The 24,170-nt window shown below is 45.7% G+C and overlaps 1 protein-coding gene across 1 annotated transcript in view; it reads right to left on the bottom strand.

The window, feature by feature from the left end:
* Window positions 1–24,170, bottom strand: part of LOC147729549 (sterol 26-hydroxylase, mitochondrial-like) — a 206,468-nt gene that overhangs the window by 21,451 nt on the left and 160,847 nt on the right. Inside the window, exons 5-7 of the mRNA XM_086954442.1 lie at window positions 17,375–17,538; window positions 9,055–9,221; window positions 6,653–6,734 (exon numbers count right to left, since the gene is read on the bottom strand). Coding sequence (XP_086810568.1) covers window positions 6,653–6,734; window positions 9,055–9,221; window positions 17,375–17,538 — 413 coding nt within the window. The remainder of the gene's footprint in view (window positions 1–6,652; window positions 6,735–9,054; window positions 9,222–17,374; window positions 17,539–24,170) is intronic.

Here is a 24,170-nt window from a genome sequence, read left to right on the forward strand (position 1 = left end):
TCATCTGATAGTAGTATCTGTCGGCTTTTTTCTTCCTTTACAGTTTGGAAATTCCAGCTTTTCTGTAATGTAACTCACACATAAGGGGTGTGCGTTAGACATAGCGATTCTCTCTTTTTTGTTCTATGTTTGTTTTTTGTCCTGACGAAAGCTCCCCTGACCCCTGTGGGCCCTGAGAGCTGAAACATGTCGACACCTTTGGAAAGATATAGTAGCCTCATAACTCAGCTACTTACATATCAACATTGAATTTTTACTAAGAGTGGCTATTTCTTTGCACTTATTAAAAAATTTTCATTTTTTTGATCTAGCCATTACCTTTTTTAAAAAAATTCCTTTTTTCATCTCTGGACACTTCTGCAGAATACCAGAAGTAGCCTCGGGTGAGGCAGGCATTTGCACGTTAATCGTAGACCCGATGACTATGCCAAGACTCCTGATGGGGCGGAGAAAAGATATACCGCTTTGACATTTCCCAGGAAGTCTATGAGGGTTTGCGATACAAAAAACTATTGGTTTTTTTGCGGATACCAGTGTCCATTCTCTTTTGATCACTAGTTACTTAGAAAGGGGAAATGAATGGACCCTATTCTTCCTCTTCCCTCCATTTCAATTTTTTCGCTATGCGTATGTGTGCAGATCTTTTTGTATATTTGCATATATACCAATATCTGTCTATTTGTCTGCCCTACCTGTATCCCCTGCATGCCTCTTTTTACTTACCATGCCTCAACATGCACATTGTATGTCTGTCTGCCTGCACCTCTTTGTCTCTGTATTCATTGGTGTCTGTCTCTTTACATCCTGCACATCCTGTGTACATGTCTATATGCCTGCCTGAGTCTCTCTGTGGGTAAGCATGACTAACTGCCCCTATCTTGTATGTGCGTTTGTTTGTGAGTTTCATTGAGCATGCCTGTATGCCTTAATGGCCATATTTGCCTCTCTGTGTGTTTGTTTGCCATTGTATGCTCAAGGGCCTTATGCAGACTGAACAGTAATGTACTAATATAGTGATGCCTTGGTATGAAAGCAAGGATGAGGTTATAGTTTGTGCTGGCTGGAACTGATTTACAATATACAGTAATAGCAAAGAGGAGATGATTTGTTGATAGTAAGATGTTCTATTCAGCTATTTGCAGTGAGCTTAATTTGAAAACAACGATTGCTGCAAAGTATTTTGTGGTGAACCCTATACCTACCACAATTCACTCAAAGATCTAATAATAATGAATATCGCTGCCCCAATGTGGCTTAAAATACATACTTTTTAAACTAATATTTCCAAACATACCCCAACATGAGCCCCAAAGAGTAGTTAGCAGAACATGGGTAAATTATTTGATCTGGTCCTCGTGGCTGTATGTCCAGTTAGAAGGCAACTTTGGCTTTAGAAATGCAGCACAGATAATTACCCTCAATCGCCCACAAACATCGCTTTAGCGAAGGAATGCTCCAGCATGGCTCTAGTGCAGTTTATTTTCTATCCTCAGCAAGCTACACATAAGTGGTTGAGTTATTACACCATTGGAGTCTGCCCCCAGTTCTATTACCCCATAGGAGACTGCTCCCAGTTCTATTACCCCATTGGAGCCTGCCCCCAGTTCTATTACCCCATAGGAGACTGCTCCCAGTTCTATTACCCCATTGGAGCCTGCCCCCAGTTCTATTACCCCATTGGAGCCTGCCCCCAGTTCTATTACCCCGTTGGAGATTGCCCCCAGTTCTATTACCCCATAGGAGCCTGCCCCCAGTTCTATTACCCCATAGGAGACTGCTCCCAGTTCTATTACCCCACTGGAGCCTGCCACCAGTTCGGTTACACCATTGGAGCCTGCTCCCAGTTCTATTGCCCCATAGGAGCCTGCTCCCAGTTCTATTACCCCATTGGAGACTGCCCCCAGTTCTATTACCCCATTAGAGCCTGCCCCTAGTTCTATTACCCCATTGGAGAATGCCCCCAGTTCTATTACCCCCCAGTTCTATTACCCCATTGGAGCCTGTCCCCAGTTCTATTACCCCATTGGAGACTGCCCCCAGTTCTATTACCCCATTTGAGCCTGCCCCCAGTTCTATTACCCCAATGGAGCCTGCTCCCAGTTCTATTAACCCATTGGAGTCTGCCCCCAGTTTTATTACCCCATCAGAGTCTGCTCCCATTTCCATTACCCCATTGGAGTCTGTCCCCAGTTCTATTACCCTATTGGAGCCTGCCCCCAGTTCTATTACCCCAATAGAGCCTGCTCCCAGTTCTATTACCCCATTGGAGTCTATCCCCAGTTCTATTACCCTATTGGAGCCTGCCCCCAGTTCTATTACCCCATTGGAGCCTGTCCCCAGTTCTATTACCCCATTGGAGACTGCCCCCAGTTCCATTACCCCATAGGAGTCTGCCCCTGGTTCTATTACCCCAATGGAGCCTGCTCCCAGTTCTATTACCCCATTGGAGTCTGCCCCAGTTCCATTACCCCATCGGAGTCTGCTCCCAGTTCCATTACCTCATTGGAGCCTGTCCCCAGTTCTATTACCCTATTGTAGCCTGCCTCCAGTTCTATTTCGCATTGGAGTCTTCTCCCAGTTCTATTACCTCATCGGAGCCGGCCCCCTAGTTCTATTACCCCATTGTAGCCTGCTCCCAGATCTATTACCCCATTGGAGTATGCCCCAGTTCTATTACCACATCTGAGTCTGCTCCCGGTTCTATTACCACATCGGAGTCCGCTCCAAGTTCTATTACCCCATTGGAGTCTTCTCCCAGTTCTATTACCCCATTGGAGCCTGTCCCCAGTTCTATTACCCCATTAGAGACTGCCCCCAGTTCTATGACCCCATTGGAGACTGCTCCCAGTTCTATTACCCCATTGGAGCCTGCCCGCAGTTCTATTACTCCATTGGAGCCTGCCCCCAGTTCTATTACCCCATTGGAGCCTGTCTCCAGTTCTATTACCGCATTGGAGTCTTCTCCCACTTCTATTACCCCATTGGAGTCTGCCCCCAGTTCTATTACCCCATTGGAGCCTGCCTCCAGTTCTATTACCGCATTGGAGCCTTCTCCCAGTTCCCAATTCTATTACCCCATTGGATACTGCCCCCAGTTCTATTACCCCATTGAATACTGCCCCCAGTTATATTACCCCATTGGATACTGCCCCCAGTTCCATTACCGCATTGGAGCCTGTCCCCAGTTCTATTACCGCATTGGACTCTTCTCCCAGTTCTATTACCTCATCGGAGCCGGCCCCCTAGTTCTATTACCCCATTGTAGCCTGCTCCCAGTTCTATTACCCCATTGGAGTATGCCCCAGTTCTATTACCACATCTGAGTCTGCTCCCAGTTCTGTTACCACATCGGAGTCTGCTCCCAGTTCTATTACCCCATTGGAGTCTTCTCCCAGTTCTATTACCCCATTGGAGCCTGTCCCCAGTTCTATTACCCCATTGGAGACTGCTCCCAGTTCTATTACCACATTGGAGTCTGCTCCCAGTTCTATTACCCCATTGGAGTCTTCTCCCAGTTCTATTACCCCATTAGAGACTGCTCCCAGTTCTATTACCCCATTGGAGCCTGCCCCCAGTTCTATTACCCCATTGGATCCTTCTACCAGTTCCCAGTTCTATTACCCCATTGGATACTGCCCCCAGTTATATTGCCCCATTGGAGCCTGCCCCCAGTTCTATTACCCAATTGGAGCCTGTCTCCAGTTCTATTACCGCATTGGAGTCTTCTCCCACTTCTATTACCCCATTGGAGTCTGCCCCCAGTTCTATTACCCCATTGGAGCCTGCCTCCAGTTCTATTACCGCATTGGAGCCTTCTCCCAGTTCCCAATTCTATTACCCCATTGGATACTGCCCCCAGTTCTATTACCCCATTGAATACTGCCCCCAGTTATATAACCCCATTGGATACTGCCCCCAGTTCCATTACCGCATTGAGCCTGTCCCCAGTTCTATTACCGCATTGGACTCTTCTCCCAGTTCTATTACCTCATCGGAGCCGGCCCCCAGTTCTATTACCCCATTGGAGCCTTCTCCCAGTTCTATTACCTCATCGGAGCCGGCCCCCTAGTTCTATTACCCCATTGTAGCCTGCTCCCAGTTCTATTACCCCATTGGAGTATGCCCCAGTTCTATTACCACATCTGAGTCTGCTCCCAGTTCTATTACCACATCGGAGTCTGCTCCCATTTCTATTACCCCATTGGAGTCTTCTCCCAGTTCTATTACCCCATTGGAGCCTATCCCCAGTTCTATTACCCCATTAGAGACTGCCCCCAGTTCTATTACCCCATTGGAGCCTGTCCCCAGTTCTATTACCCTATTGGAGCCTGTCCCCAGTTCTATTACCCCATTAGAGACTGCTCCCAGTTCTATTACCACATCGAAGTCTGCTCCCAGTTCTATTACCCCATTAGAGACTGCTCCCATTTCTATTATCCCATTGGAGCCTGCCACCAGTTCTATTACCCCATTGGAAACTGCTCCTAGTTCTATTACCCCATTGGAGCCTTCTCCCAGTTCTATTACCCCTTTGGAGCCTGCCCCCAGTTCTATTACCCCATTGGAAACTGCTCCTAGTTCTATTACCCCATTGGAGCCTTCTCCCAGTTCTATTACCCCTTTGGAGCCTGCCCCCAGTTCTATTACCCCATTGGAAACTGCTCCTAGTTCTATTACCCCATTGGAGCCTTCTCCCAGTTCTATTACCCCATTGGAGCCTGCCCCCAGTTCTATTACCCCATTGGAGACTGCTCCCAGTTCTATTACCACATCGAAGTCTGCTCCCAGTTCTATTACCCCATTAGAGACTGCTCCCATTTTTATTACCCCATTGGAGCCTGCCCCCAGTTCTATTGCCCCATTGGAAACTGCTCCTAGTTCTATTACCCCATTGGAGCCTTCTCCCAGTTCTATTACCCCTTTGGAGCCTGCCCCCAGTTCTATTACCCCATTGGAAACTGCTCCTAGTTCTATTACCCCATTGGAGCCTTCTCCCAGTTCTATTACCCCATTGGAGCCTGCCCCCAGTTCTATTACCCCATTGGAGCCTGTCCCCAGTTCTATTACCCCATTAGAGACTGCCCCAGTTCTATTACCCCATTGGAAACTGCTCCTAGTTCTATTACCCCATTGGAGCCTTCTCCCAGTTCTATTACCCCTTTGGAGCCTGCCCCCAGTTCTATTACCCCATTGGAAACTGCTCCTAGTTCTATTACCCCATTGGAGCCTTCTCCCAGTTCTATTACCCCATTGGAGCCTTCCCCCAGTTCTATTACCCCATTGGAGACTGCTCCCAGTTCTATTACCACATCGAAGTCCGCTCCCAGTTCTATTACCCCATTAGAGACTGCTCCCATTTCTATTACCCCATTGGAGCCTGCTCCAGTTCTATTACCCCATTGGAAACTGCTCCTAGTTCTATTACCCCATTGGAGCCTTCTCCCAGTTCTATTACCCCTTTGGAGCCTGCCCCCAGTTCTATTACCCCATTGGAAACTGCTCCTAGTTCTATTACCCCATTGGAGCCTTCTCCCAGTTCTATTACCCCATTGGAGCCTGCCCCCAGTTCTATTACCCCATTGGAGACTGCTCCCAGTTCTAGTACCACATCGAAGTCTGCTCCCAGTTCTATTACCCCATTAGAGACTGCTCCCATTTCTATTACCCCATTGGAGCCTGCCCCCAGTTCTATTACCCCATTGGAAACTGCTCCTAGTTCTATTACCCCATTGGAGCCTTCTCCCAGTTCTATTACCCCATTGGAGCCTGTCCCCAGTTCTATTACCCCATTAGAGACTGCTCCCAGTTCTATTACCCCATTGGAGCCTGTCCCCAGTTCTATTACCCCATTAGAGACTGCCCCCAGTTCTATTACCCCATTGGAAACTGCTCCAAGTTCTATTACCCCATTGGAGCCTGCCCCCAGTTCTATTACCCCATTAGAGACTGCTCCCATTTCTATTACCCCATTGGAGCCTTCTCCCAGTTCCCAGTTCTATTACCCCATTGGATACTGCCCCCCGTTATACTGCCCCATTGGAGCCTGCGCCTGTTCCAAACCAGTGAAAATTCAAACTAACTCTTTCGGTCTTTCCTGAAGGGTTATTGGTCATCATGATTTGCCAGGATAGTCAGGTGGTGTTTCACCATCTGTCCTGGAGACTTTTTGTAAATTTAGCATCTGTGCTTGTTTTCAGAGGGGGTCGACTCAACACAGAGAGGGCAGCTTTGCGTTTGTTCTTTCACAAGTGTTGCCTTTTAGCAGGCTTTATTAGAAAGCAATTAACATATGATGACCCTATGAGTAAGAGTCGACATTAATTACCCTTAAAGTATCATTGACTGAGTATATTATATTGCTGAGTGCTGCCTATTAGGTCACAGAATCCTTTGGTTGATGTAAAATTGTAGTCCTACTTCCATGTTTGTGGAATGCCCACCCTTTTCCCGAAATATGGGCACCTACCAATTATTAAAAGAAAGTCCCACCAAGTGAGTTAGCCGGCCTGCTGTCCACCAATTCAGAAACCCAACAATGGAAGTGGATCCCTCAGTCACTGAGGAAGATCAGACTCATATCTCTGGACAAGTCCCAGCATCAGTGCTCAGCCCCAGCCCTGAAGCAAGAACGAAAAAACAAATACAGACTCACCTCTTTGGGGAAGTAATAATCTTCAATGACTATATCTGTCTCAATCCCAACCCTCGCATTTGCAGGAACAACAGGATACAACCTAGCCAATAATGAAAATATGATTGATTAGAGAAATGTAAACTCCTTTAGTTTCAAGATGCACTCGCTTGTAAAATGTTTGATTGCATCCATGCCCTCCCACTACCCAACATTGTTCATGCTGCTAAATTCCCTCTAGAAACACTCTCTGAACCGAGATGAAATTTAAATTATATAAAAAAAGAAATGGGTGAGTCTACAGTGATTTCCTGAGCTTTAAGAAGATGACTTCCGAGTAGAGGGATGAAAGAAGCAATGTCTAGAGGGCAGAGCCTTCAGGATGGCATGATCTACCATCCCTGTGTTTGTATCTTGATCTTAAACTAGTAATATGGTATGGTTTTTAAGTGGGTTTGGTGCGTCTTGGGGGGTGGCGGGGGGAGGGTTCTTGTTTTCTTGGTATGTTGTTTTGAAGATTCCTTGGGATTTTTACAATGTACCTGGAGATTCTATCTTATACCATTCCTTTGCACTTTCCCTTTTGGGTTATACCCATCTAGTAGGTTGAAAACTCAATAAAATGTGTTGTTAAAAAAAAGAATAGCAATATGGTCTTGTGCAGCCACGCTTAGTTGTCTGGGTGAATGGAAAGGCGGGAGCAGTTTGGCGAGGCAGGATAGAGCTTGTCCATAAGGGGCCGTGTGCAGGAGTCCTGTTACCCTGAATTCAATCTTCCTTGCATTGGAGCCAATGAGGCATCTTCATAGGGTCAGCCTAATCCACTCCAAGGATGAGACTCCCAGCAATGATTCAGGCCTCTCTGCTGTTTGAAGCAGACTTAAGTAAAGAGACAAGCATAAAATACATTGCATCATCAATTTGATAGATCAGTAGTACAGGCAGGACAGGTTTCTATGGAGTGAAATGTGTTTCCACCGACCTTATTCACTTAAGGATGCATTTTAGGCTTGAGTCAAGAAGTGGACCCAGAATATTGACATTATGGGTTTTATTGGGGTCATGAATGGAAGCCATTGAATGGGAATGCCCTGTTGTTTGTCTGGAGCTAGAGGCCGTATCCTAGTGCTAGAGACGCTGACGAACAGCCAGTTAGGTGCACCCAGGTTTAACATTTTCAAGACATTCTTTGACTTTTAGGAGATTTGCTGGATCTTTGCAGACTCTGATGTGAATCTGTAGATTCTCAGCCTGCTTGTGGTAACCCACATTGCAGCCCTTGAAGATTTCTTCCAGTAGTAGCTTATAGATGTTTAAGAGGGTAGGAGACGCAGCTGACGCCAAGGGGACTACGTTTATTATGAAGAGCTCAGCAGGGTTCAGAAGACCTAGTAGTTTACCTTGTGAGATTTGCAAAGCTTTCTTCATCTGTACATTTTTATTACTTCAGGAAATTTAGGAGCATATCACACCTAAGGGGCAGATCACGATGGCGGACAGTCCGTCCACCATTGTGGTGGTGACCGGGACCGTCCGCAATACATGCAGCAGTTCCTCACACCAAATCAGGATGCGACTGCCACCATGGAGGTCACATTTTGCATTTTAAAATTGCGGCGGGTGCTGCTGACAGCAGCACCCGCTGCGGTGTTAAAATAGCATGTTGTGCCAATTGTTGAAGAAAAGATCTTTAAACAGCTATGCAGTGCAACATCTCAACATAAGCTATTTGGTTAATCAAATAAGATTACTTTGCAAGAAATACTCTTAGCAGACAAATCCAGACTAGTTGGTACTGTGATATTTGACAAATACTATTCCACCAATAGTTGGTGACTGAACTGTTAATGATTGTACTTAAATACTTAGGGCCCGATTCACAGAACTAACTTAAAACAAAATCCTAAATTTACTACCATTTTGGTATTCACAGAAGGCACCTACTCATTTCAGTATTTACAGAAGTTAGGACTCCTAAATTTAGGACTCCTAAACTGAGTAAAATCCTAAATTTAAGAATTTCGGTATTCACAGAAGGCATTTAGGAGTCCTAAGATAGGACTCCTAACTTCTGTGAATACCGAAATGAGTAAGTGTCTTCTGTGAATACCAAAATGGTAGTAAGTTTAGGATTTTGTCTTAAGTTAGTTCTGTGAATCGGGCCCTAAGATCAAGCATTGAAGTCTTCCATTTCTTTTTGAACTGCATTGCAAGCATGTTATTCTATTTCTTCATTAGAAAGATTTGGGAAAGTATTGTGTAACCTGTTTGATACATGTCTGACTTTGTCAACAATATCTCATACACACAGTGCTATTCTAGGAATAATACCCAAATCTACTTGCTTCTCTTTCTGATGGCTCCCAGTTTAAACATGTACTTGCCAAGGACTGTAGTCTATTTTCTTCATACTGAGAGTTTACCGTAATGTCTCTTTAATAACTGCCTTCAGCAGGGGCATTTTGGAAATATCCTCCGCGGTAGGACTTCGGTCACCTGGTACCACACTGACCACCTCCTTGTACAGGTCTTCCTGAATCTCTGGCTCCCTGGCCAGATGGTACAGGGTCCAAGTCAACGTGTTGGAAGTCTAGGGGAAAGGAGCAAAAATTTGAAGTCACAACGTGATCTGCTGCTCTGAGAGTTTATATACTGACATGCATCCTGTACTGAGGACAACACACGGTTAAATGTCACCAAACTTTAAAAATATGAGTTGTTCTCATCAACGTTTGAAAATATCTCAAACTCAGCAGGCCTAATTGTTGCATTGTGCTTTATTTATTTTCATAAGTTCACTTTAAGAGTCTTGTTATTTTCCAAATGTCTTTGTTATGCCAGTTCCCCTCCCTTAGTTCTGGACCATTGTTGCAATCCAAGAATGATCCTCTGGAGGCAGGTCACATTGGTTTTAAGATGAAGTTTATCAGAAGATAATAGTCTCTGTTACAGGTTACAGATGTCATATAAATGAGGGAGAAGTGTGGCACAGCGGCCAGAGCGATCGATCCATGGCGGCAGCTCAGCTCAGCATTGTGTGACTCTGGGCAATAGCTCACTTAATCCCCATGACGGCCCCTAGCGCCTTGACACCCTTAAAGGGCTTATATTGTTGTGCTTTACAAATAGGAATTGTTATTATTATTATTTAAATGCCATTTCATTCCCTACCAATGACTCCTGCTGCTCAGCCCGCTCTCCAACTCTCTATTAAGCATTTGCTCTTTACACTTGGGAGGTTTAACTGCTTCCCTTTCCCATTCCTGATGGTTCAAACATAATACAATCCCCTTCTCTATGTCACTCTCTGAACTACACACACACTTGAGTCACACCGTTTCCTTTGTGGGCCCAGCCTTACTATTGAACAGAGATACTCCTTTCTTCCTCTCACTCCTACAAACACGTGGAAAGTGTCCTTTGCACCTACAATTGTTACACTCTTTTCCTACTGCAGGGCAGTGAGGTGATAAAGCCAAATGGTTGACACTACCACACCTAAAGGAAGTAACACTTTTGTCATGCTGTTTCCCAAATGGAACATTTTTCCGGTCTGCATTGTCCGTCATAGCACACACCTCTTCTGAAGATTTAACACTCTTCACAGCGCTATCTTGCGCAGATTTCATCCAAATTTCTGACTGTTCTATTGCTTTAGCAGTGGCAACTGCGTCTTGTAAATATGGGTCCCCCATAACCCATAGACGTTGTTGTACTTTTTTATTTTTAACATTCACTATAATCTGATCACCAATCATTTCCTCAGTGATAGCTCTAAAACTGCAGTGTAAAGCGAGACCCCGCAACGCCGTCAGAAAATCATCAAATGACTCGCATTCCCGTTGAGCTCTGGTGTAAAACTTAACTCTGTTCAATGCCAAACTAGAGGAAGGCGTCAACCTAAGCTGCATTCATAGCAACACCTCTTCAAATACATCACGCTTCCCTTCTCCCTAAGGAGGGACTGGTGGCAAAGTTCTAAAAACCAAGGGGCCTTCAGACCCTAAGCAATGAAGAAGTATGCCCCTCTACCTCTCCACACCACACAGTTCCCATCCATGGCTTTCATGTACATGAGGAGCTTCACCGTCCACCTTACCCAAGGTAAAGGAACATGCCCTTACATTGTAAAAACTTTGCCGGGGGTTCAAGCTGTATATTTCCACCCACAAATTACAGTAGAACGTGCAAAAATATAGGTAATGACAAGAATAAAGGAGGCTTTAGAAAATGGAAAATAACACTAATAAGCCCATGCCTTTGCCCATGTACAAAGTAAAAGGTCTGCTGTGTACATCAGCGATGAAGTGTACTACAATGTGCACATTCTAAATAACAAATGAGGGGCTTTTATATGCGTCTTAAAAGACTTGTGAAGCGGTAAAAAGTATGTTTCCAGCTCTGTGTATCGAGTGGTGACGAGTAGACACAGTACCTTCTACTTATCGACAGTACAGGAGAGGTACCATTTTTGATTTGGATGTAATTTTCCCAAACCTTTGCATGCATTTTTGGATTTTATGGTGAAGCTGTTAAAGCTCCCAAGTGTAAAGTGCAAGTGCCTAATAGGGAGTTGGAATTTATGGTAGACTTAGTGTCTCCTTGGACTATAATTGCTGAGGAGTATTTCCTACAAAAGTTTGGAGATATTAGAACTGTGGGTCGACCAAACAAATCGGATACTTTGGTTTTGATGGGTCTAATATTGAAATGAGAGGGTTTATGGAAATGGAGGTGATGTTTAAGGGTAGGTCAGCTCATATTACGTTGTATGTTGCTATAAAATGTGTGAATGTTCTTGGTTGGAACGATCAGTGGAAGCTCAGCATTATATTAAATCCTCGTAGTAAAGATCTGTACTGATGGTTGGTGACTCAGAAGATTGTTCTGAGTGTTTTCAGGAAAGGTGGGCAATTACCAAGAGTACTCTCATTGAATAAGCTTAAAAGCTGGGCTCTATCATTGAACCAAAAACTGTGGGGTGTACCCATTAACGTGAGAAAGGAGCTTAGTAGTACTCTTAAAGAGATGTTACTTGGAGGAATTAAGAAGGTAGAGTCTTCTGAATGGGTATCTCCCATAGGTTTGGCCCACAAAGCCGATAAAACTTGGAGATTATGCATCGACCTAAGAGCATTAAATGCAAATATTGTAGTGGACTGCCATCTTCTTCCCAACATCAATGAGGTGGTTAATATGTCGGAGGGGGCAGCAGTGTTTTCAATGCTAGATTTACATTTAGCTTACCACCAAATTGAGCTCAGTGTAGACTCCAGGTCTCTCACTGCCTCATAGTTTATATTAAGAGGATACCATTTGCCCTAGTGTCGGCAGCATCCTTTTTTTCAGAGAGCGGTGTTTCAAATTTTCAAGGGTATGGAATCTTTTGTCAAATGTTTTCAAGTTGACATCTTAATCTTTTCTAAAAACAAGGAAGAACACTTGGAACATCTAAGTCAAGTTTGTATGGAATTGAGTAAGTAGGGTTTGACCTTTAGGGAGGGGAAATGCAAGTTATTGAACGGATCAGAAGACTATCTGGGACACACATTGTCTAAAGAAGGTGTGGTACCGAAGCAGCCATTGGTAGATGTCATTGTCTATGATCCTGCATCTGATAACAAAGAGCAGTTGCTCTCGTTTGCTGGACTCTGTGAGCACTACATCAAGTTTATCAAGGATTTTACAATGAAAATGAAACCGCATAGAGAGCTGACACAGAAGAATGTGGAATTTACATGGGCTGGTTAGGCAGCAGCATGTGTTTCACTTAGTGAAATCTGACACTGTGGGAGCACCCACTCTAAAGCCTTTCTGTATGAACAAAGAATTCATAATTACAGTGGTTGCTAGTCTGCATGGGTTTGGAAGTGTTTTTTCACAGAAGTGTGCATGTGAAGAATGGAATGTGACATTTGCTTCACACACCCTTGGTGAGGCAGAAAGGAAATATGCTGTGATTGAAAAGGAGCTCCTAGCGTGTGTGTGGGCAGTGGAACACTTCCGTAATTATGTGTGAGGCTTACATTTCACTCTTAGGACTGAATACAAACTATTGATGTAGGTCTTGCCTCCTTGCGGGGGAAGAAGTGCCACTGCGCGCATTGCTAGGTTGATGTCTAAGCTTCAGTATTATAACTTAAAAGTTGAGCATGCACATGGGAAGAACATTTTTACAGCAGATTGTTTGACGAAGATTCCATGGGATGGTATGGAGGAAAGCAAAGAAGAAGGGGACATTGAAAATCTTGCCAGTATTGCTGATGTCATGTCTGAAGATTTTAGGGGTATTGATGAGGATATGGGGAAAATTGCAATTCAAGAGGATCTGTTGTTGAAGAAAGCGTTTTTGTGCGTCAAAGAACGTTATCCTAAAGGGTGGGGGATTCCGCCAGAATTCTATACCTATTGAAGAGTTTCTGAGGAGCTGATCACTTTTTGCTGTTAGCTCATGAAGGACATTTAGGAATTTCAGCTGTGAAAAGGTTAATCAGGGCTACTTTTTGGTGGCCAGGTTTAGATAGACTTGTGGACAGAGTAGTGTGAGATTTCAAAGTATGTGCAAACAGTGAAAAGATGCTTAAATTGGTACTGTTGAGTGGCCTGACTTTCCCTGGCAGAAAATAGGTTTTGCTATATTGGGTTCTTCGAATTTTTTGCCACGTGAGAGTAGGTTTGCTACGGTGGTGTTGGATTATCATTCGAAGTGGCCAGAGGTCAAATTTCTGCCTCATGTTACTACCGCTTCAGTGGTTGAATTCTTCTAACAACTCTTTGCAAGGGAAGGTTATTATGAGATTCTTATCACGGACAAAGGTGTAGAATTAAAATTACAAGAGATGAGCAGTTTTCTTAAATTTTGCAACATTTGTAAAGTCACCACCGCACTGTATGAACCTTGTAGTAATGGTCAAGTGGAATGGTTCAACCGTGTGTCGAAGGAGAGTATTTTATGGGCATGTGGTTATGGAGGAGAGTGAAAGGACAAGTTAAGGGAGAAGCTGTGGTCATAGCCCATCACACCCCATACCATCTCAGAGGTTAGTCCATTTAAACTCCTTAAAGGGAGAGATCCTATTTCTAAGCTGTGTCCCTGGAGGTTCCAGAGGAAGCAGAGTAATAAAGTTGCAGAAAAGATGAAGGATGAGGTAGCGTTGAGGGTGGAAGAGAAGCAGGAAACATCCAACATGCTTATGTTTCCAAGTGGAAGACTACATTTACTGATTTTGTTGTGGGAGACTGGGTCAGGATATGCAAACCAGGAGTTTTGTCCAAAAGTGAGTCTATGTTTGATAAAGCTATTAAAGTGGTTAAGGTCAACAGGAACAGTGTGGTCATTCAAGGGTGGAAAGTATGGAATGCTAGGAGGGTGGCTAGGTGTAAAGGTGGAGAAAGCGTGAAATGGTGGGATGATGTCCATGAGAAGGAACCAGTGGAAAATGTCGCTTCAAGGATCAAAATTAGTAGTATGTCAAGAGGACTCCTGGAAAATGTGTTGATTTTGTATAGATTGCAGTCTGCGTGTGGTGTTGTGTCAGTGTTTGTTTTGTAATAGGAGGTGTTTTACATGAAGTGTACATTAGTTATTTTCATAAGTTTACTTTAAGAGCCTTGATATTTTCCAAATGTCTTTGTTATGCCAGTTTCCCTCCCTGGGTCCTAGATCTAGAATGGTAGTGAAAGAGGAGTTTGACTGCATGACTGAAGGTGGGTAGTGTGCTGCTTCTACTATAAAACTTTACAAATGTTTTCTGGATTGGTGAATTAACAACACCAATTCACAAAGATTTGCCTGTGAGTGACTGTGTTTTACTCCGTCTGTGTTGTGAATTACATCTTAACTTCCAGGCCTTATTTACTAATCATTTCAGACAACTACATTACAAATCATAAACGATGCCCTCTGGACCACAGACATACCTGCATCCATTAGGACCTCCACAACCCTGCTCCAATTTAGGAAAGGGCTGAAACTAAATGAAGATGAACTTACCGTTCACCTCAACTCTCAGAATCTAGAATTCTTCCAAACACTTGTTGACTGTATCTTTGCCTTTTACCATGATCAGTGCTACGCAGCCGTTTGGCTAGGTTCACACTATCCACGTACAGACATTTTTTATTCCAGACTTTAGAATGATGCACTCATTATATTCCAAGGAATCAGAATTCATGCATTTGTATTGGCCAGAAATCTCAAAGAAAGGTCAAATAGCATCTGCTAGTCCATGTACTAATAGAGTCCTTTTGAGAGCATTTGTTAATGTCACTGGTAAAATGCAGATGACATTATTGAGTTTTTCTTCTCTTGATTATGTCTTCATATCAATGAGAATGTTGCCACTGGCTCCAGAATGTCTTAGCCAGGTTACCTTTACCTCTCATTCTCACCAACCTTCAATATTGCTCAATTGGCTCCTAGTGTGAAGTGAGTGCACAACGTTCAAAATTGTATTATCAAAAATAATATGTGTGGAAAACAATTACAGAATACAATTCACAGATTTTGACCATGAGTTTGGACACAGCTTTTTGATCATGTTTGTAACTACAAAGATGGTTGGTAGAGGAGTTGATCACTGTCTTGAAAGCCGGGGTGGTTCCACAACCTTCTTTTCCTTCCCTTGTGTGGTAGCTGCTTAAGACACTGTGAGATATTGTCCAAAGGTCTGTATCTTTTAACAACATAATGAAAATTGGTAGCGTCACTAAAAAAAATGATTTTACATTTCTATTAATATCTCACTCTATATTCATTTGTGAATATTGTTATTTATGCACAATCTGCTTCAGCTTGCTTGATGCATAGATTATTAGAATTCAATAGCCCATATGAAATTCAAGCTTATTAGCCGAGAGGGCAGTTTATCTATTGATAGAACTGATACGTGATGATTGACACTGATGGAGCGAGGGTGAAAAAAATATTTTTGTTTACCCCTTCTGAAGTTACTTCCTCATAACAGTAATATGTATTAATCGTGTGGTTTTGAAATTAACCAACATAGAATAGAATGCACACACACACACAAATACACGTGGGATACTAATTTGCTTGTGTTGCGAATCTAATCTACTAATTAGGTGAAATTGTTATGGTAATCTGGTACGCAAATGTCGTAATCTAATGAAAATCTATGTGTATAAGCTTTTTGTATATCTTATTGTGGCAAAAATGATGGAGAATTTAAGTAAACCATCCCTATTTGTGGCTAAAATGCTAGGTAATAACTAACAGGGTAACCTTAGAATGGGGGAGGTAAACAGAAGGGCTATACTTTGAAATTTAACGTTTACTTGTGTTTGTTTCTGTAATAGTTCCCATAAAGGCCCATTAGGCCTAACATGAAAAATGGAAGTTTGCGAGACTCCGAGATTGTCATGATCTACGCATGCGCGACTGTGCTCGAAAGAAGTGCAAGCAGCTTGTGCCTGTACAGCGTGGGTCAAGATCAGCATGGCCTGGATGTTCGGGCAAGTGCCAACATTTTGTATGTCCGCATCGTGAGCATGGGAAATCAGTCTGAAATAACACTTTAAAGGACACAAGTAAAAAAGACTGTTAGAGAACAATTGAGATTTTATTTTTTGTTTATAACGATGACTTGGTGGAAAAATGGACAATGACGAGATGAGGTTATGCTCATCCACCCCTTAATTCGACCAATGAGAATAAGCGAGGACCCTAAAAGTTGTGAATCTTAGATATGTTAGGGTGAAAGTGTATAAAAGAGGACACTTGGAAGTAAGAAAAAAGCTTGCTTTTGATTTTATTTTCACACCACGACATGCTGCCGGACTGACACATTTTTCCTATGGTGCAAAGACTTTGAAATTCTTCTTGACTTTAACTTTTGATGGGTGCGGACTCCGGATGGGAGGTGAACATCAAGAAAGAATAGAGAGGTGGTTTTGGGGAATTATGCTATCTTTACTCTGATGTCCGTGTCCTGAAATCTTGGTAATATTACTTTGACTTATTTTCTAAACTGTTATGCTAATAAATATAAATGTTTGAATGTATTTCTCTTTCTCTCTAGGTTATTGAATGTTTAAATGATTATTAAAATAGAGCGAATAAAGTAAGGTCATGCTAGGAGATTTAATCTCTAAATAAAATTTTAATAAATGGAGAATTAAGCTGGTCTTGTTGTCCATTAGTTAACTTTTCTAGCAGATCCATTGACAACAAATTGTGGGGTGTTTTTATGTTTCTTGAGAATAAAACCATGGTAATATTAGCAAACTACAGATGTATATAGTGTAAAAAAATTTAGTATGAAATAAGACACTCCGCTAGAATCCAGCAGTTCTCCTCTAGTTTTGACTAATCCTTGGAGCAGGGTGAATGTGTGTATAAATGACTTGTGGTGTTATGGGCCCCACTGACGAATAATGTGTGAATAGCTCCTAGGAAGTGTGGTGATGGTTTGCAGGTTTTGTTTGCAGCCGCGCTGGATCAACACCTTGCTGGCATTTAAACTTGATTCAGATGAATGTAGAGGGAGATGTAGTAGTGGAGCACTCGGTTCAGGTGATATCACTTGGAATCGGATAGAATTTCATTCAGCCCAGAGGTCCTCTGATGAAACTGTCTACTAGGGAGCCAGGGAGACTCTAGGCATACACTGTGTGCATCTGCTTGAAGGAAAATCAATCATGGCCAGCATCTCTCAGGGCCTGTGTTATAGAACAGATGCTATCATGGCCATGGCATAGGACCTGAATGTGGGTGATACATACCGTGTCCACTCCAGCCAGAAGTAGTTCAGCCATACTCCCACAAATCTCCTTGAGGGTCAGTTTCCCGCTGGACAGCAGGTAGGTCAGGTATTCAGCTTCTACCTCTTCTCCTCGTGCCAGCCGCTCTTGGAGTCTCTCCATCTTGTCATCTATAAGTTTTTTCCCTGCAAGTTACAAAATAGGGAAGCTGTTCAAATGCTGTCATTTCATATATGGACACCTTCTAAACTAAGGCGCCTGAAAGATCTTTCTAAATGTTAGCTGTTGTGCAACTCAATGACAATGTAGTACGGCCGGCTACATACCATCAAGTTGCAAGTATTACTTAAGCACCTCCTCATATGTTCATGAGGAATCCGGAAATATGTTCAAAAAAAAAGTTGACAGATGTAGTGGAACCAAAACCCCAAAGTTCACTTCAAAGCAGAATCATGGATTTTGCTGCTTCGGAGTAGGCACCAACCCCTCATTCAAGAAGCGCAGAGAAGCAATACAGTGTATGGTCATTGAACTGTTTCACATACCACATACCTGCACCATGCCCAGCGCTACGACCCCTGGCCCCCCTACACCCTGAAGATACACCATTGCCGAGCTCTACATGCTCGACCTTGGACACCACAGCAAACACTGCCACCACGCTGACCCACACTCCACGGTAGGACCTTTCACATGCACCCACTGCCACTTCACCTGCCACTGCACACACACCAGACCACGGACCAGCCCTACCCCATACACACCACGGACACCACCTGAAAAAAAAAAAAAACTTGCTTGTGCCCTAATCAACACCGGCTTACTATGCAAGCATTCCACCGAATTATGGGATCGCATCGCCACTCTCGGACCCGACATCGTCTTCCTCACTGAGACCTGGTTCAAACCCACATCTGCTCCAGACATTGGCACAGCTATCCCCGACATATAAAATTACTCACCAGGACCGCATTAACAAGACGGGAGGAGGAAGAGCCATCATTCTTAAAAAGACCATACAGTGTACCACCACCACCACCGACAATACCACCACCCCCATGGAACCATCAGAGGCACCCTCATATTCTGACCCCCAGGCCTTCTTTACAGTTTCTGCAACACCATTGCAGTCTTCATTGCGGCTCTAGCCATAGACTCCAAGGACTACACCTTCTTCAGTGAAATAAGTTTTGACATGAACGATCCAAATGACAAAAACACTGCACACCTCCTTGACAGTATGAGTAGCCTCAGATTGACCCAGATCATCCAAGACCCTACACACATTGCAGGACACACACTGAACCCAATTTTCAATGTCATAGAACTCACATGGACTGATCACTAAGTATGGGCGAATTTAGCGAATCAGCGGTTCGCGAATTCACGTGAAGTCGCAAACAAATCTACGAATTCGTGAATTTCCCAGCAAAATCGTGGATTTTTTTGCGACTTTGCACCCTACTTAACTGGAGTACTTTCTACTGGCTAATCAGTAAGTGCTACCTCGTTGGGTAAATGTATTGTGCTTTTCCTGCACTACAGCTGAGTAGGGCCAGAAGAGTTGCATCCAGTGACCATGTGTGCTTAACTTTGCCATCGCACCAGAGGGCGCCGGGGTCCCTCGAGTGAGCTGTCCATCATAGTGTGTAAAGGGCGGGAAGATGGTGCGCACCTCTAGTGTGTGGGCGGGCAAACAGGGGGGGGCTTCTTTGCGAGTTCACATGCCTCTTGTATGTATAAAAGGTCAGGCACAGATCAGAGCAGCAGATGGGGAGAAAGAAGCTACTGGTTACAGGAACTGCACGGGGATTGCACTCGTGAAAGTCAAGGATGCAAAGGCCTCGGGGGGCGTGGCCAACACCATGGCGTGCTAAGACGTGAGGCTCCGGAGCTCCCGGCCGGCTGCCTAGAAATCTGACTTTAAAATCACCCAACTCGCCATCTAAATACTGGAATCTGATCGGGGGGCACTCGTGCCCTCCAAGAGTGAAGAATCGAGAGGAATTTCTGTTCGCAGCGCTGTCTACACGGATTTTCGGACATCACTCTGACCGCCAAGCCGAAGGCCAGATGGCGGCCGCGACGCGCGGAGAGCGGCGGAGGAACTGACACCCGACCTCCCCACTCGGAGACCGTGCTCAGCACTCGAGAGAGAGGGCGACACTGACAGGATATCGGTTGCTGAATCCGGACGTCCAAGATCTGGACGCTAGAAAACTCAGAAGAAGATCCTCCCCCTCCCTCCCCCGCCAAGATGGCGACAGCGGAGCCCGCGGGGTGACACGAGTGGCCCGGAGCCTTTCCGGAGGTCCCTGGCCACAGTCCCGAGCACTGCCGCCTGCTACTTGGAGCTCGTAGGCCCGTGGCCTGGTTGTGAGCTCCGGAGGAGGAGCGCCACGGCCCCGACAGTCACCACCTACAGAGCGGCGAAGACCGAGACCCGCGAGGCCCTCGTGACGGTACTCTCAGCCCACCCGGAAGGTGCTATTCCTTTTGACCGGTGGGCCCAACGCAACGTTCCGGCAAAACATGGGCAAGAAGGAGATGCCGCCCAAAGGACCCAAGCAAGGGCCGATGGACAATTTTGCTGCGCCACGTTTGGTGACGGAGGGCCTTCCTGCTGCGCCAGGACCGCGCTCGGATACCGAATTGCTTATGGCAGCCATTCAGGCCTCGTGAACAGATATCCAGGAATCCAGAGCGGCCCTAGAGGTTAAGATTGGCGAGGTATGCTCGGAGGTGACACTTTTAAGACAGGACTTCCGAAATTTGTCCGACAGGGTCATCTCCGCAGAGACGCGGATGGGCGAGGCCGAGGATTCGATCACAACCCTTCGGAAAGATATGGCGGAGCTCAAGGCATCCCATCGCCAACTGCTCTGGAAGGTGGACGACGCCGAAAACAGAGCACGGCGGAACAACCTCCGCTTTGTCGGCTTTAGAGAAGGGATCGAGAAATCGGATATGGTGTCCTGCCTCCACACGTGGCTAATGGAAACCTTCCCAGCTATACAATTTTCGCCCTGTTTCATTATAGAAAGAGCACAGAGGCCGGGGCACTGGACATGCGAGGAAAGGACGTTCGGCCTCCCCAAAAGGTGCGGCAGCGACAGGATCAAGATTTGCCGCTCTACGATCCAATACGCGCTCGGAGGGTGAGGACGAGGAAGGACTTGATAGTCGCACATCTGGAGGCGAAGACGACGAGGATGGAAGTCATTCTGTACATCCGTTGGTGACTGAGATCCGGGTGATGGAACAAGACTTGTCTGGACAACATAGTGCACCCAAATCAGAGACCCAAGACTCCAAGTCTTAAACAATGGTGGCTTTGGTCATAGATACAAGCGAGCCGATGTCCCCTCAGAACACTGGTGAATTTGGAGAATGAAAATTGGCAGCCTGTCTTCGGGAAGCACGCAAGTTGACACGCCTCCCTGTTTTATAAGTTTTACGGTTTTTGGGTGCAGTAAAGGGAGGGTTGGGCAGGTGGGCGACAGGCCTACTCTTATGGAAAGTTATGTCCTGCTCTAGGATAAGACTGGAAGGGGAGGGAGGTGGGGAGGAGGGTGGGGGAAGGGATTCTCAAGTTTGTTTCAGTGGGGGTCCGGGTGGGGACAGTTGGGGGGGGGGGACCATTTCAGTTGGAAAAATGCAGCAACACGCACTGAGCATCCACAGCCCCTGCTCGTGCCAGAGTCTTACCACATGCAACCACCAAGTATTCCAATGGCGAGTACCGTAGGCACCCCACGTGAGGGAGGCAAGAGATTGAACATCCTGACATGGAATGTCAATGGTCTGGGCACCAAGATCAAGAGAGGCCTAGTGAATGCTTACATTAAAAGGGTGGACCTGGACATCATCTTCTTGCAGGAGACACACCTCAAGGGCACACAATGCGCCTTCATTTTTAGAGGTCGATACAGGGTTCTGGCACATGCGGGGTATACATCGGATTCCAGAGGGGTGGCAGTCATCGTAAAAAAGTCCTCACCATTCTGCATCACCCGCACTTGGCTTGACTCTCAAGGAACATACGCTGGAGTTCAGGGCACTTGGAACAGACGCACTTATACACTCATCTCTGTCTATGCACCACCTAAACTACAGTCTCGTACACTCACAGCGCTAGCTAACATACTCTTAGACACAGCTCACACTGTACAAGTGGTGGGAGGCGACTTTAACGATGTTATGGACTCTGGACTCGATATATCTGGAGACACCGCGAGAGGCGAGCACCAGACCACACTATGCAACCAAATATCCATTCTAGGCCTTACAGATATATGGAGGTGGCTCCACCCGACACAGCGAGCCTACTCGTACTACTCTGGGGCACACAGGGTGTTTTTGCGACTCGATTATGTCTTTATGTCCCGCCAGTATTTGGGGGTGGACGTCACTGCTGAATATAGGGCTAGGGGCATATCAAATCACTCACCCTTGTATGTGAGGGTGGGACAGAAGCAGGGTGGGGACACAGGTTCCTGGCGCTTGGCGGCCTGGGATCTGCAAAACCCGACCATACTGAGAGGCATACGAGCGGACATTAAGGTGTATATCGCAAAAAATGAGGGTACTGTAGACTCCAGTGTTACCCTCTGGGAAGCCCTAAAACCAGTACTGAGAGACAGGATAAAGTCCAGACTGGGGGAGGAAAGACGGAATCTCCAGGCAGAGGTCGCTGCCCTAGAACAGACTGTCCTAAAATGGGAAAGGGATTATTTGACCCATAAAAACACCGAGATTCTCCGGAGACTCCTAGATGCCCAGAAACAATATAGGGAACTGATAACCAATGAAGCGAAGACCCAGTCCCTTGCCACCCTCCACAGATTATATGATGTAGGGGATAAGTCAGGTAAACTCTTAGCGTGGCTCAGTAAAAAAGAGCGTGCGGCACGGTGGATAGACAGTATAAATACCACAGATGGCATCCCGGTTAACACCGATGCTGCGATAGCGGAAGCTTTTGCTAATCATTATGAACAGTTCTACGCAGCTCGCGCCCTTGCAACCCAGGAGGAAGCCTTACACTATTTAGACGGCACGGTCCTACCGGTCCTGCCCCCTGAGAATGTGGAGGACCTGGAGGCAGACATAACGGTGGATGACATCACGAACGCCATCGCCAGGCTGAGACCGGGCAAAACCCCTGGCCCTAATGGCTTCCCAGCGGAGCTCTTTAAACGTGCGGCGGATCTCCTGACCCGCCACCTTCGAAGCCTCTTTGCGGATGCCTTCAAGGAGGGAGAGCTCCCGCCAGATCTCGCTCTGGCTACGATCGTCCCAATCTATAAAGAGGGCAAACCACAGGAGGACTGCGCCTCCTATCGGCCCATTTCCCTGCTAAATACGGAAGTGAAACTGTTAGCAACCATCTTGGCGGCCCGCCTAAGAGCGGTCATTACAGGTCTGGTTCATTTAGATCAATCAGGCTTTCTACCGGATAGAGCAACTAAATTGAACCTTAGAAGAACACATAACTGGCTACAAGAGGTGAAGGGGCGTAGTGATCCACATTGGTTCCTTTCCCTAGATGCCGAAAAGGCGTTTGACGCGGTGCACTGGCCCTTCCTGTTTGCGGTGCTCCAAAAGTTTGGTTTTGGGCCAAATTTATTTAAATGGGTACAGCTTCTCTACGCCGCTCCGAGGGTCAGGGTGAGAGAGAACGGGATACTTTCACGTGAGTTCCAGATTCAAAGGGGCACTCGTCAGGGATGCCCCCTGTCCCCCCTCCTCTTTACGCTCACCATTGAGGTGCTAGCAGCCAGGATCCGACAAAACGACAACATCCACGGCTTTGCGAGCAGCGACACCGATTCGGCAACAGAAAAGATCTCGCTTGCTCTACATAACCAGACCAGAAACCTCCGGCCCAGAGCTTTTCTGAGAACTGGAACAGTACGGCGGACAGGCAGGACACAGAATAAACTGGCATAAGTCCGTACTTTATGACCTGGGGACACACAACCAGTGGGGGAGGTTGCCTGAACACCTATTGACGACCTCAGAAGGTTTCCAATACCTCGGGATTTATATCACCGTGAACGCGACCCTCTCGTTCCATAGAAACCTGGAACGGATCATGACTACTGCGGTGGCAGATATGGACAGATGGCGACAGCTCCCTTTAACGCTACTGGGCAGAGCGGCCATGTACAAAATGAACATCCTGCCGAAGTTCCTCTATGCCCTGCAAAACGAGTATTATCCACTACCAGTGACGGTCTTCCACAGGATACATGCGGACCTGAGATCCTTCCTTTGGCTAGGCAAGCATGCCAGGGTGGCTCTGTCCCCACTTCAAATAAATCAGTATAGTGGGGGGATCTCGCTTCCCAACCTAGAGGCCTACTATTGGGCAGAACATCTAACACCAATAAATGATTGGTTACACGCCCCGGCAGACCACCCAACCTACGCTCTGGAGAGAACAAAACTATTACCAAAAAACCTACTGTGCTATCGCTACGGGACCTTCAGAAGGGCGCCCCTCCTCCCGGCCACGTCCATAACACTTACTGCATGGACGAAGGCCACCAGACGCATGGGCTGGGAAAAAAGGCCCACACTGCAAACTCCGTTGTGGCACTGCCAGTGGTTAATGGAACTAAACAAACTGCGAGGTTTCCAAAGGTGGGATGACATTGGCATTTCTACTATAGGGGATGTGATAGCCAAGGGGGAGTTAAAATCTTTCCAAGCTCTTAGATCAGACTTCGGGCTACATACTACACAACATTTCAAATATCTCCAACTACGACACGCTTGGCGAGCCCAATACATCACACTCACAGACATCCCA

The sequence above is a fragment of the Lissotriton vulgaris genome, chromosome 2_1 (genome assembly GCF_964263255.1).
Source record: "Lissotriton vulgaris chromosome 2_1, aLisVul1.2, whole genome shotgun sequence".
Taxonomy (NCBI): Eukaryota; Metazoa; Chordata; class Amphibia; order Caudata; family Salamandridae; genus Lissotriton; species Lissotriton vulgaris.